The sequence below is a fragment of the Pelophylax lessonae genome (genome assembly GCF_965119305.1).
Source record: "Pelophylax lessonae genome assembly, chromosome: 5".
NCBI classification, from domain to species: Eukaryota; Metazoa; Chordata; class Amphibia; order Anura; family Ranidae; genus Pelophylax; species Pelophylax lessonae.
The window spans coordinates 482,309,234-482,323,424 of record NC_138772.1 but is presented as its reverse complement, the minus strand read 5'-3'; the positions used below and the strand labels follow the sequence as shown (position 1 = coordinate 482,323,424).

Here is a 14,191-nt window from a genome sequence, read left to right as displayed (position 1 = left end):
TTCCTCCACAGCCAGCGAGATTACCCACTCACTGTCACAAAGGGTGATCGCGGGGGCTGCTGCAACAGTAACATGAATGTTGAACTTATCCTTTAAGTAAAAAAAAAAAAAAAAATATGACACCTTTTAGTAATGTGTCATGGTTAGAAATTCTGTGCAGTGTTTATGTCTGTGCCCTCGTTTCTAAGAGAATAAATGCAGGAGAAAAAAAACAATTTTCTCCAAAAGGGATTTTTACTTTAATTATAAAAACTTGAAATAGTTACCGGTTTCAGAGCAGGATGCATCCATATCCACAGCTGCCTTATCTCACATGATGACTCTGGGATAGATTTGGGCTTCCAGATGAAGTCAACAGGTCCCAAAGCTTCATCAGGGTATTTATCAGCTTTGTATAGAACCAGAGAGCCCTGCCTCCTACCAGACAGGCAAGGCACAGCAGCAAAAGTTGGGCCTGGAACAAACAGAAAACAGAACACTACAATATAACTGCTACCAAACGATCACCGGGTCTATTCTGGAGAGATGTAGGTTCTCTTCTATTACAATGTGTACCCAACTGTAGAAATCTCTGCACCCTCTTCCCATCTACAGAATGGCAAACCAAAGAACAGACAAAGGGGAATAAATACATGTTAGTTACAACAGGGAGATCTAGAAAGAATCAGCACATTCACATTTCACATACAAGCAGTGAAGGATGAACAATAGGCTTGGAGCCCACACCTCCCAAACCAAATCAGTGAGGAAGGCTGCCTTATGTCTATCCTGGCAGGCTCTGATATATGTAAAGAGGAGCCAAAAAGATAAAGAGCACAATGAAGGTTGCTTCCAGTGTACATACAATGTTAATAAAAATGCATCTGCTTAGTGCTAATCCCCAATTACATTTACAAACAAAGGGTGAGGGAAGAAATTAAATGACATGTCATACTACACACCAATCAGCCATAACTTTAGGACCATCCATCTAATATTGAGAAGGTCCCCTGCCAAAACAGCCCTGACCAGTTGAGGCATGAACTCTACTAGACCCCTGAAGGTATGCTGTGGTATCTGGCATCAAGTTGTCAGGAGCAGATCCTTTAAGTTGCGAGGTGGGGCCTCCATGGATCAGACTTTTTTTTCCAGCACATGCCACAGATGTTCCATTGATTGAGAGCTGGAGGTTGAACCTGCCAAAGTAACATCCACATGAATGGCAGGACCCAAGGTTTCCTAGCAGAACATTGCCCAAAGCATCACGCTGCCTCCACCAGCTTTCCTTTTTCCCATACGGCATCTTGGTGCCATCCCTTCCCCATGTAAGCGACGCACATGCACCCGGCCATCAACATAATGTAAAAGAAAATTGAATTAATCACACCAGGCCACCTTCTTGTATTGCTCTGTAGTCCAGTTCTGATGCCCATGTGCCCATTGTAGGCACTTTTGGCTGTGGACACAGGTCAGCATGGTTACCCTGACAGCTCTGCAGCTACACAGCCCTATACACCACACACTGCAATTGCCCATTTTTCCTGCTTTCAGCACATCAATTTCAGGGGCAACATGTTTACTTGCTGCCTAATTCATCCAGCCAACTGTCAGATGCCATTGAATCAAGATAATCAGAGTTATTTATTAAACCTGTCAGTGGTCATAAAGTTATGGCTGCCATGAGTAAACTTGTCACAGAGGCATCGGCAATCACCTGTCTCTATGCTGCATAGCCTTGACAGGGCCTTCAGTAGTTCTTCCTCTTTGCCCATTACTTCTACACAACAGAGGTAAGACAAGTCCTGGGGAAGAAAGTTCAACAATTCAATGTCTAGAGAAACATTTCTTTAAACAGGCATTATTCATTTCATCACAAATGGAATACAAATCAATTATTTTATTCAATATACTAAGATAGATAGTGTCAGCAGAGAAAACAAGGAGCTGCAATTGCTGCTAAAACTAGTATTCCAGATACTACATGTGTGTGAGGCCTCCAATATGCAAGATATTTCCCGGAGAAATCCGACAGTCAGAATAATTATCCCAGTATGGAACCTGTCTGCATGGAGGGGTTCAGTTTAAACCAACTAAATACATTCGAGGTGCATCAAAACAAAATATGTTCAATCTGGATAGTTTAGGGTTCAGTGTACAACCTGAGCCGAGAATACAAAAGGCTTTGAAGAGATGGCTCTGGCCATACACCTGTGTTAAAAAAAATGGATTTTTGTAAGAACTTACCGTAAAATCCTTTTCTCTTAAGCTCATTGACAGACGTAGTCTTCTTGATTCTCAAGAGCTGGGTTATGTTGTCTCCGCAGGAGTAGGACTAGGCAGAATGACAAAACGTTCTGGCTCCACCTTAGGGGCAGTCCCTGAGGGTATATCCTCCCTCTCTCTGCTACAGGGAATCAGTTCTGTTTAAAGCAGTACAGAGAATTTAACCCAACCCAACTCAATGATAGAGGGGCGGGTACTACGTCTGTCAATGAGCTTAAGAGAAAAGGATTTTACGGTAAGTTCTTACAAAAATCCATTTTTCTCTATCGCTCATTGACAGACGTAGTCTTCTTGATTCTCAAGAGCTGGGACATCCAGAAGCAGTGCCACAAATGAGGGGTGGGATTGACAAAATCAAATCCAATCTAGAAGGCCCAACCGGTGCCAAACTAGAAGTTTTAAAGGCTCATTATAAACAAAGAATGAGACTAAAGAAAAATTTTCCAACGGAAAAAACCCTCGAGGTAGACCACTGGTCTCCTCAAATTGCGGCCTGCAAAACCTTGCGGCCAAACGAGGCATCAGATGATGCCATTACATCAACTTTATAATGTTTAGTAAAGGTATGCACCGACGACCAGGTAGCCGCCTTGCACACCTGGCCCACTGACGCCTGATGGCGAAAGGCCCATGACGCACTAAGTGCCCGAGTGGAGTGCGCCTTAACAGGGAACGGGGGCTCCCGACCCTTAATAGAATAAGCCTGTACTACCGTCTGTCTGATCCATCTGGAAATGGTCGCGGCAGATGCAGGCAACCCCTTTTTGGGTCCATCTGGGATCACAAAAAGTGAATCCGTCTTGCGAAACGAGTCTGTCGTTTTCAAGTATACCCTGATCGCCCGGACCACATCCAAGGAGTGTAACGCAAACTCCCGAGGATGACTGGGCTTAGGACACAGGGAAGGTAATACAATTTCTTCATTCAGATGAAATTCTGAAACCACTTTTGGTAGGAAGGATGGATTCGGACGAAGAACCACCTTATCTCTATGAACCACCAGATATGGTGAACAACAAGATAATGCGGCCAGTTCTGACACCCTGCGTGCAGAAGTAATAGCCACCAAGAAGGCCACCTTCTGGGACAACGTGGGTAGAGGAATCTCCCTAATATCTTCAAAGGGAGGTTTCTGAAGAACCGACAACACTAAATTAAGATCCCAGGGGGGTAACGGCGCGTGCACTGGCGGAGCCAGATGTCGCACCCCCTGGATGAAATCCCGACCAAGGAATGAGTAGCCAAAGGCTTCTGAAAGAAGATGGCTAATGCTGAGACCTGACCCTTGATAGTACTCAAGGCCAGTTTCTGCTCAACCCCTTGTTGCAGAAAAGCCAATATTCGACTAATCGAATAAGACCGAGGACGGAACCCCAAAGGTTCACACCATGCAATGTAGGACTTCCATGTGCGATGATAAATCTTTCTGGAAGTCGCTTTCCTTGCTTCAACTAGAGTAGGAATAACTGAAGCTGACAAACCTTTGTCCTTCAGCACCTGGGTCTCAATAGCCAGGCCGTTAAAGCTAGCGATCGTAAAGCAGGATGGAAGATCGGTCCCTGAGACAGTAGATCCTCCCTGAGAGGAAGTCTCCACGGGACGTCCGCCACCAGTCTGACCATGTCGGCGTACCAAGCTCGACGAGGCCAGTCCGGAGCTACCAGGATTACTGGGATTCCTTCCTCCTCTATTCTGCGAAGAAGTCTTGGCAGTAACGCGAGAGGAGGGAAGGCATATATTAGCTGGTATTGCCCCCACGGGGCGATGAGTGCGTCTGCGGTTTCTGCTAGAGGATCGCGGGAGCGAGCCACGAATCTCTGAACTTTCCTGTTGAATCGTGATGCCAACAGATCCACATCCGGGGTGCCCCACCGTAGGCACAACTGGTGGAAAACGTCTGGATGGAGGGACCATTCCCCCTGATCCAGGGTCTGACGGCTGAGATAATCTGCCTGCCAATTCTCCACCCCCGGAATGAACACCGCAGAGATTGCTGGAACAAATCGTTCCGCCCAGCGAAGAATGCAAGCCACTTCTTTGGCCGCTCGGACACTCTTGGTGCCCCCCTGGTGATTGACATAAGCCACGGCCGTGGCATTGTCCGACTGGATCCGAACCGGGCTGCCCTGGAGCTGCTCGGTCCAGTGAATCAGACAAAGTCTGATCGCTCTCAGTTCCAATACATTTATCGGTAACCTGGATTCTTCCGGGGACCAAAGTCCCTGGGCAGATAACTGACCAAGAATTCCTCCCCATCCGGATAGACTGGCATCCGTGGTCACTATCGTCCAATATATTGGCAGAAATGACTTTCCCTGGCTGAGCATTGGAGACCGAAGCCACCAAACCAGAGACTCTCTGGTCTGTTTGCTCAATCGTATCTGATTGTCCAGGGATTCCGGATTCCGATTCCATCTGAGAAGAATCTCTTGCTGAAGAATTCGGGTATGGGACTGGGCAAATGGGACTGCTTCGAACGAAGCCACCATCAACCCCAGAACCCTCATGCAAGTCCGAAGGGAAGACCAGCTGTTGGGACAGTAACAACTGGACTGCAGATTGAATCTTTCGGAGTTTCCCTACCGGAAGAAAAACTCTTGTCCTGACTGTGTCTAGAATTAGACCCAGATATTCGAGCCTCTGGGTGGGAACCAGAAATGACTTTTGCTGGTTCACCAGCCACCCGAATTCCTGTAAAGAAATCATAGTAATTTCTATGTTTTGTAGCAAGGTCTGAGGAGACTCTGCATGAAGCAGAAGATCGTCTAGGTAACCTAGAATCGATATACCTCTTTGGCGCAGAAGTGCCAACATTGGGGCCAACACCTTTGTGAAGACCCGCGGAGCCGTGGCGAGACCGAAAGGTAACGCCACAAACTGATAGTGGTTCTCCTCTACGGAAAAGCGTAGAAAACGCTGATGTCCTGCGAAAATGGGAATGTGAAGATAGGCGTCCTTGATGTCTATGGACGCTAGGACATCCCCTGGATGCAGGAAGGCTGCTACCGTGCGAATGGACTCCATTCTGAATCTTCTTATGTTGACGAAAGAATTGAGTGCTCTTAAGTCCAGAATTGGACGCACTTTGCCCTCTTTCCTGGGTATTGTAAACAGGTTTGAATAAAACCCTTGAAACCGTTCTGTCCAAGGAACGTGGACTACCACTCCTTGTTGTAGTAAATCTGTGACTGCTCTCCGCAGATCTTCTAAACGATCTGCGGATAGTCGGATATTGGAAGGGAAGAATCGCGCCGGTGGGAGAGATCGAAACTCGATCTTGTACCCTGACCTTATGACTTCGCAAACCCATTTGTCCGGGATTCTGGAAAGCCATGGATCCGGGAACCGGCGAAGACGTCCCCCCACCCCAGTTATGGGTGGGGGCGCACCTTCAGGCTTTGGATGGTTTATCTTCAGGTCTGGAGGGGGCGGGCTTTTGCTTGCCCGACCAACGACCCCTGACGCCTCCTGCAGGAGCTTTGGAGGACTTAGTTTTTTCACCCGCTGGACGAAAAAACCTCTTGTGAGCAGAAAAAGAAGGCCCTCGTCTTTGACGAGTTCCTCTACCTTTAAAATTTTGCGGTAAAAAGGTGCTTTTTCCACCGGTGAGATCCTTAATGATCTCATCCAAGTTGGCTCCAAATAGACGCTCTCCTGAAAAGGGGATATTAGCCAATGCTTTTTTGGAACCTTGGTCGGCTAACCAACCTTTTAGCCACAGTGTACGCCTGAGAACCACTGCTGAGACTGATGCTCGCGCCATTAATGGAGTGGCGTCTAACGCCGCATCACATACAAACTGTAACCCCTGTATCATTTGTTCCAACAAATCTGATACCGCCTGAGGGACTTCTTCTAAGTCCCGGCGTAACCACTTGGTCCATTCAGTTACAGCCTGCGAAACCAGACCAATAGCAATTATTGGTCTGAAAGCTGATCCAATCAAGGAAAACATGGTGCGAGACATAGCTTCTATCTTGCGATCCACTGGATCTTTAAAAGACGGAGCGTCTTCTAAAGGAATAACCGAGGCTTTATTCAATCTAGCAATAGGTGAATCCACCACAGGTGGTTCTGTCCATTTCTTAATAAGGGTTTCCTCAAACGGATAACGCCTGTCAATGCGTTTAGAAATATTAAAAGTGCGTTTTGGCAGACGCCATTCTTCTTCGATTGGATTGCCAAAACATTTGGGCAATGGAAAAACCTTCGCCACTTTGATGCGCTTTTTAGTCCCAAAAGGGATCTCAGTTTCAGCTATTTCTGATGGAATACCCTGTAACCTTAAAGTCTCTTGAACAGATACAATGAGTGCGTTTACCAACGCTTCCTCTCGGGCTATGGCGGATGCCGAAACATCCTCCTCACTGTCTGAAGAGACAGGACCCGAGACACCAATACCAGATGAAGTACCTGCAACTGCAGAAATAGGCTCAGAGTCTGAATCCGAGGTTTCAGATAATAAGGGGTTAGGCGGGGGTCGCTTTCTTGCGCCCTGTCCCTGACAAGCCACTTCCACCCGGGACACAAAAGTTTCCATAATAGCTGACAAAGATTCAATTGTCAATGGGGTGCTGGAGGATCCCGCAGACCCCTCGAGGGGATCCGGAGGAGATACATGAGTGGCAGGGTCCATGTTAATACAGGACACCTTTGCCAGCAAAACAAAAAAAAAAAAACTTTTTTTTTTTTTTTTGTGTGTCTCCCCCTAGCGCAATAGCGCCCCTCAGAGTACCTGCTTCTCGATCCCAGAGAGAGAGAGAGAGGGACCCCCAGGGCTCACCAACCGATGCAGTGCAGTTTCCAACAAACTGCAGTCAGCGTCTGTCTTACACAGACTGGAAGGAGCTGTTTGCTTTTTCCCGGGCAGAAGGCGTGGCTCCGCCCCCTGTGTACGCCTTCCGGCGTTCCCAGCCCTCCACGAGGTAGCTGGGCTCACAAAACATGGCCGCCCCCATAGAAGAGACATAAGACTCCAAAAACATGGCGGCCGGCGTGACCTGAGGACATACATGCATTCGGTCTACGGCAAAATGGCGGCGGACCGCCGATATCGTCTTCCCAGCACATCCACCTGCACTCTGCTAAGAGGTGACATATGGATCTACAGAGATACACTGCACATAAGGTAGGATTATACCTCCTATGTCTGCTGTAATGTTACAGTCTGCTGGGTAGAGTGTTAGCTCTTGAACCAAGTCCACTTCCCACAAACACATGCTGTATTACAAGGGGGACTTGTAAGTATCAGATATATACTGACCATATATGGAGGGGCCCATAATATATACTGCCTCATAATGAGGAAAAAAGGGAACGTTTACTCACCATACCGAACCGACAGGCACCCTCTCTTCACAATACCCTCTCCACCGGGGTGGGGGTTTGTGGACGCCTCGACTCTCTGGTACCTGGCGTCCAAGCGAGACTTTTAACTCGCAAAGTCAGTCCCTTTACTGGGACTCCGTCGCGGCCGACCCAGCGCACTGGTCTGCACGCGCTCGTAGGCAGAAACCGGGGTGACCACTGGATCTCAACATCCAGCCCGTCGCCCGGCCCCGCATACTTACTTGAATATGTTGCGGCCGACCAAGCGCAATGCCATGGTCTGCGCGCGCTCGTAGGCCGGCTGGGGTGACCACAAGTGTCGCCCAGTCCGGCATTTTTTGCTTGAAGATCTCACAGGAAAAAAACACTGGAGAAAACTACCTAAAAAATGTCTTTTTCTTAAAGAAAAAAAGTCTTGCCAGGACCAAAAGATCCCAGCAAGGAACTTAGGTCCTTACTCCTGACTAGACAGAAAAAAACTGATTCCCTGTAGCAGAGAGAGGGAGGATATACCCTCAGGGACTGCCCCTAAGGTGGAGCCAGAACGTTTTGTCATTCTGCCTAGTCCTACTCCTGCGGAGACAACATAACCCAGCTCTTGAGAATCAAGAAGACTACGTCTGTCAATGAGCGATAGAGAAAGCTGAATTGGTAGGTTTTTGACCTTAATGCATTATTTGCAATATAGAAAAAAAAAAAAAAGAAAAAAAATCTTGTGTGCAGCTTCCCCTTCTTAAATAAGAGTCCGATCTCGATTCAGCGCTGTGCCTGAGAGCAGCAGCTCTCTCCCCTCACAGGACAAAGAAGAAGGGGGGAGTCATTGGCTGCTGCTGTCAATCAATCACAGCCTGTGAGGAGTGAACAGGAGGCGGGGATGAACCACATGCCTGTTTATGGACATACAGAGTGTGGCTGGAGAGTGAGCCTGCAGAAGTACCAGAGAGAGAGGGAGGTCTTTGTAACCAATTGTCTTCACTATGACATTAGGGATTGTCTGACTCGCATTTGTTTTTTCATCAATTAACTCAAGGTGTGTGTGATTACACTTCCTGGCCACCACCTGTCTGGTCTATCTACAAATGCTTGCCAGCATCCACAGTCTCATCGTGTGTGGTTAGGAGTTTACATCGTGAAACGCGTCAACCCGACACGTCTGTTTGTGCACTGTACTGTCTGTCTGCTTCATCTATGAAGAATAAAGGAGTTCGATTGTTTTCATCTTAAACACCTTGAGTGTGGTCTCCATCTTTGGAAATTTCTGTGCTTGGACGGCGGATCCGACCTGCACCAGGCTTTTGAACTTGCCATCTCTTCAAAGCCTTTTGTATGTTAGTGCATAGTGCTGAATACTTGAAAATTCATATATAAATCATTAGATCACTACAAATACATTGAAAAGGTATGTTGTAGTCCCAACATACTTCCCTCTCCTAGGGTGACAATGTGGCCCAGTATGGTTTACAGATGAAACTAAAAAAGGTAAATGAAGATGAATGCAGCCACTATATCTAAGGACCAAAAGCTGTATTTCTATAATTTTTTGTAAAGTTATAGTAATTACACAAGATTGGTGCACTTGGTTTCTTCCTTCTTGCTATTAGCAGTCACTGGCATGAAACAAGTATACAAGAAAAGTAAAATCAGCAGGTTTGGTTCCAGTCAGTGATTGAAGCCAGAGGGTCAAGCAAGACAATCCGGCAGATGGCATATTCAGGAGTGGTGAGCAATGGAAGTCTACCATGCAGCATTCTGTGATAAATGGATAAGGTGGATAAGAGGATTATAGACCGGTTAACCCCAGAGAGAGAGAGAGAGACTTACCTGCAGAAGGCAGTGATTGGACATGGCTCGGTAACAGGCTCTGTAGCTCTTCATTGTAGGCCGTTCTGCTAAGCAATAGCCCCATTTCTTCACCATGTGGAAGCGCTTTGTGAACCAAATGTGAGTTTCCAGCCAGATGTTCTTCCTCTGCCTGCGATTAAACTCCAACTGAAGGTTCCCGTGGCGCCTCCGAGCTTTGCGACACTTGCTTTTAGATTGTTCTTTCTTCTGGTGCACCGTTTTCTCCATCTGTAGATTACAATAGGGGAGATTTACTAGAACCCAAGCAAACAGAATGTAGTAAACCGGTGCATAGAAACCAATCAGCTTCTAGGTTTTGTTGTCAAAGCTTAAAGTATAACTAAAAAAAAAGGTTTTTCCAAGTTTTAGACAGAGTGGAGATGGATCAAAATACAGGTAGGATTTTAATGCTACCTCTGCTGCTGTTAGGGAGATTCACCCTCTTTATTTGTCCTGTCTCCCATTATTATTAAAAGTGAAAGTAGAAGAAAAATCACAAAATTTTGGATTGTCCCTAGAAAGGTAAATTGAGTGGAAATCTTCCAATTGGAACACTAGTTCTGGTCCCCCAACCCCCCTTCCCCTCAATAGATCCCCTTAGTTTGCAGGGATTTTCTCTCACTTCCTGTTTTGGCTACAGGAAAGGAAGTAAAAGGGAAATCTCCAATGGGACATGGATGTCGAAAAAAAAAAAAAAAAACTGATAGGTGTTCTAACCCTCCCATACTCTGTCCAAAATAAGGGGGAAAAAAACCCCCCAAAAAGTTAGAAGCTGATTGGTTACTATGCTCAGTTGCACCAGATTCCAAGTGCACCAGTATCAGTAAATTTCCCCCCAGTATTTCCCATGGTGTTTTACAACATGTGCTTCAAAGAAGACAGAACAAGTTCCACTGAACAGAAGAGCCTACCTCTCTCTTAGCAATCTCCCGCAGCCTTCTGGGTAACCGCTTAATGTCATGCCCCATGGCACGTCGCCGCATGTGTCGGGGCAAAGACTGAAACACCAAAGAGTTGGAAGATTTCTGAGACACGGCCTTCACCATGGCATTTATTTCTGCAGCTCTGGCCTGAGCAAACATTGATGCTAGAATACAAAGCAAAGCAATAAAATATAGACATACACACACTTCTTTCTGTACAGCCAATAGAGGTTTGTCCATCTGTATGCAGGTTATTTACAATATCAGACTATGAGCTTTGTCTGACTTACCAGGAACCATTACAAAAACATGGAAGCTTATTGAAAAAAAATGGCACTTCCGTGCTGCCATCGGCTTCTGATGTATGTTCCATACAGTGCAGGGTGAATGCAGCCTGGCTGTAGCAGTTCACAATTCAATAGAACCCATCGGGTCCATTTCTGTAAATGGGTGCTCAGTTTAGAAATAAAAGCTTCATAACTGGAGTATAGTGTAGAAGCAAGAGAGGAAGCTTTTAAAAGGCTTAAAAGGGCTGAAAAGTTCACCTTTTGGAGAAATGTAAAATGCACTCACATTAATAATAATAAAAAAAAAAAAAAAAAAAAAGGCACACACATAAAAGGTGCATTTATTATAGTTTGCATTGAAGGCTGCAGAGCATTGCAACCATAATCATTGCTATTGTAACGCACAGGCTTTCTGCATGGTTTATATTCCAGATCCTCTAATATCAGGCTGGAGGAAGTAATGGATGGACTACGAGTGCAGTGAAGTCACCACACCTGTGCTCCATTGAGATCTGAGCACTCCTCTGCCATTCTGGCGGATGAGACTTGTAGTCTTTCCATTCACAAATATCAGATCTCTGTAAATGTATGATGTGACTGGGAGGACAAAGGGACGTACAACTGCTCTAAAATCAAAAATCAACAGGATGCTCCAGTAAGAAGCAACCATGAATAAGGTAAATAGGGGGTGGGGGGATGTCATCATGTTTCTACTTATACCCTAGATATGGGTGTAACATGAAATATGGTTGCAAAAATGAAATGAGCCTTTAAAGCAACTTAACTGGGACTTATAAGATAAAAAGCGTTTCCTGCAAAGCAAGCTACAAATACTCGCCTGTCCCACTATCTATATCACTTAAACTGCTGCGATGGAGAGAGAAACTTTCTGAAAGGTCTTTACAATACAGAATCCTTCTGAGTGTGTTGGGTTTTTGCTTTCCAGATGAATGTCAAGGTACCTTCCATCAGTCACTGTCATTATAGGGCACAGTATTCAGAAAGAGGCCAGTGGAAGAAACTGCAGTGCACATGGGGTACCACGGGCATCCAACATTCCTGGAAGTGTTCCGGATGCTGAAGATCTTTATACCAGAGTTAGACATTTTTGTGTTTAATAAAAGTCAGCAGCTACAAAAAGTGTAGCTGCTGACTTAACACATAATCGTCTGTCCCAGGATCCAGCAATGTGGTGCCCAAACCCTCAGTTCTCTCCCTCTCCCCAGTATTACAACTCTGGGGACCCGACTGACAGCTTGCAACATTACAGCCGAGGTGTGCACTGCGCATGCGCAAGTCGCACCTCCTGAATGGTCTGGGCAATCTTCTGGGACATGCGACGTGTCCCAGAAAATTGCAGGGAGGGTGGGGGAGAGGAGAACATCCGCTCGCATCGCCTAGGTGACCCGAGTGGAAGTGGGTACCTGTCAAAACTAGATACCCGCACCCACCCACCAAAAAAATGACATTCCAATTGTGGCATAGGAGGGGAGGGCTTGAAGCAGAACTTCCCCTTTTGGGTGGATCTCCGTTTTAAGCAAGTGTTGTCAACGGGAGAAGTATTAACTGCTTGATTTGCAGGACAGGGAAGTATTAATCATCGGTTTTGCCGGAGATCATCTTTTCAGCTTTTAAAGGCCAAGTTCACCTTTTGGAACATGCAACACGTTCCAGCTCCTGCAGCCCCTTCTGCTCTCACCTCAGTGTGACATGGAAGATTCTCTCCTTGCACCCGCTGTCACAATTCAAAAACAGTGCGGCTGTGCAGGACTCCGCCCACATCATTCATTCATAATTTCCTGTGAATTAATACACTACACCTACCATCATCCACTGCAGCTGACGGCTTGTAGTTCTGAATGAACCTGCGAGGTCATTGGATGAGCTCCCTCGTAGTTAATTCAGAAGCCCAACAGCTTTGTAACCAACAGCTCATATTCAGGTATGGGCTGAAAGCTGCAGCGCCTGTCTGAAGAAATTACAGGTGCAATGCTTTACAAGCTTCTGCAAGGAAAAAATAATAAATGCATTTTTTTCTGCAAAAATATGTGCATTTATTATTTTTTTTTTTAAAAGGTGAACTTACCCTTCAAAGATTGTGACACTCACTTTATGCAGTTGGTGGGATTCTCCTTTCAATCAAGGAAGACAAATTGTGGTAAAGAATAAACATTTGCCACTAAAGTCCCGTACACAGGGGCCAAATATCGGTGGAAATCAGCAGGTACAGTAGATACTGGCTGACATTAGGCCCGTGTGTACAGGTCCTTGTTTGACAGAAGCCGGTCGTCTGTCGAGTGAGAATGCTGGAAAATCAGAGGCTGCGCGCCCTGACTGGTGAGTTCTGGCGGGGGCCCCCTATCAGAACACACTAGCCTAGCGGGAGATCACAGTACTAACAAGTACAGGACCTCCTTGCGGTACACAATAACCATGTGCACCAGGCTTTAATTCTAATTCTGTAGTCAGTAAGTAGCCTTTACCTGTAATATATTTAGGGATCTGAGGTCCTTCATTGAAGTCCCCTCTTCCTCGGCCTCCTCCAGTGTGGGTTCCATGGGAGTGGTGTGGACCTCTCTGCTGCTGCCCAGAGGGACCGCCTAAGGAAAATGCATGACACGCGACAAAAGTTGACAAGGCCGAGCATTGGTAAGTGACATTCTCACATATGCAGTTCATGGGTCCTGCTTTACCTCTTTGTTGCTGAAAGGATCCCCGTCCATAACCCTGGGGTGTCCTGTCCCCCTGATCAAAGCTCACATTGGAGGGCTGATTTCTCATTCTTCTGGCATATTTTTTTTCCTTTGCACTTGACATTGTGGATGGAATACTGAAAGAGAACAAATCATCAGAGGCTGGAATGGTGCATACAGCCTGCGAAATCCTAATAATGAGCACATCCTGTCCAGCGGCCTTTGACCGCCTCCCACATCCTGTCCCGCGGCCTCTGACCGCCTCCCGTCCCGCGGCCTCTGACCGCCTCCCGTCCCGCGGCCTCTGACCGCCTCCCGCATCCCGTCCCGCGGCCTCTGACCGCCTCCCGTCCCGCGGCCTCTGACCGCCTCCCATATCCTGTCCCACGGCCTCTGACCGCCTCCCGTCCCGCGGCCTCTGACCGCCTCCCGCATCCTGTCCCGCGGCCTCTGACCGCCTCCCGTCCCGTGGCCTCTGACCGCCTCCCGTCCCGCGGCCTCTGACCGCCTCCCGCATCCTGTCCCGCGCCCTCTGACCGCCTCCTGTCCCGTGGTCTCTGACCGCCTCCCGCCCCGCGGCCTCTGACCGCCTCCCGCCCCGCGGCCTCTGACCGCCTCCCGCATCCTGTCCCGCGCCCTCTGACCGCCTCCTGTCCCGTGGTCTCTGACCGCCTCCCGCCCTGCGGCCTCTCACCGCCTCCCGCCCCGCGGCCTCTGACCGCCTCCCGCATCCTGGCCCACGGCCTCTGACCGCCTCCCGCATCCTGGCCCACGGCCTCTGACCGTTTCCTGCATCCTGTCCAAAGGCCTCTGACCTAGATCCGTATCCTGTCCCACGGCCTCTGTCCCCCGCCCG

The 14,191-nt window shown here is 47.5% G+C and overlaps 1 protein-coding gene across 1 annotated transcript in view; it reads right to left on the bottom strand.

Moving 5' to 3' along the window:
- Positions 1–14,191, bottom strand: part of POP1 (POP1 homolog, ribonuclease P/MRP subunit) — a 40,401-nt gene that overhangs the window by 25,540 nt on the left and 670 nt on the right. Inside the window, exons 2-7 of the mRNA XM_082259355.1 lie at positions 13,336–13,472; positions 13,126–13,242; positions 10,344–10,519; positions 9,412–9,660; positions 1,694–1,781; positions 267–454 (exon numbers count right to left, since the gene is read on the bottom strand). Of these exons, the coding sequence (XP_082115481.1) occupies positions 267–454; positions 1,694–1,781; positions 9,412–9,660; positions 10,344–10,519; positions 13,126–13,242; positions 13,336–13,459 (942 nt within the window). The 5' untranslated portion in view covers positions 13,460–13,472. The remainder of the gene's footprint in view (positions 1–266; positions 455–1,693; positions 1,782–9,411; positions 9,661–10,343; positions 10,520–13,125; positions 13,243–13,335; positions 13,473–14,191) is intronic.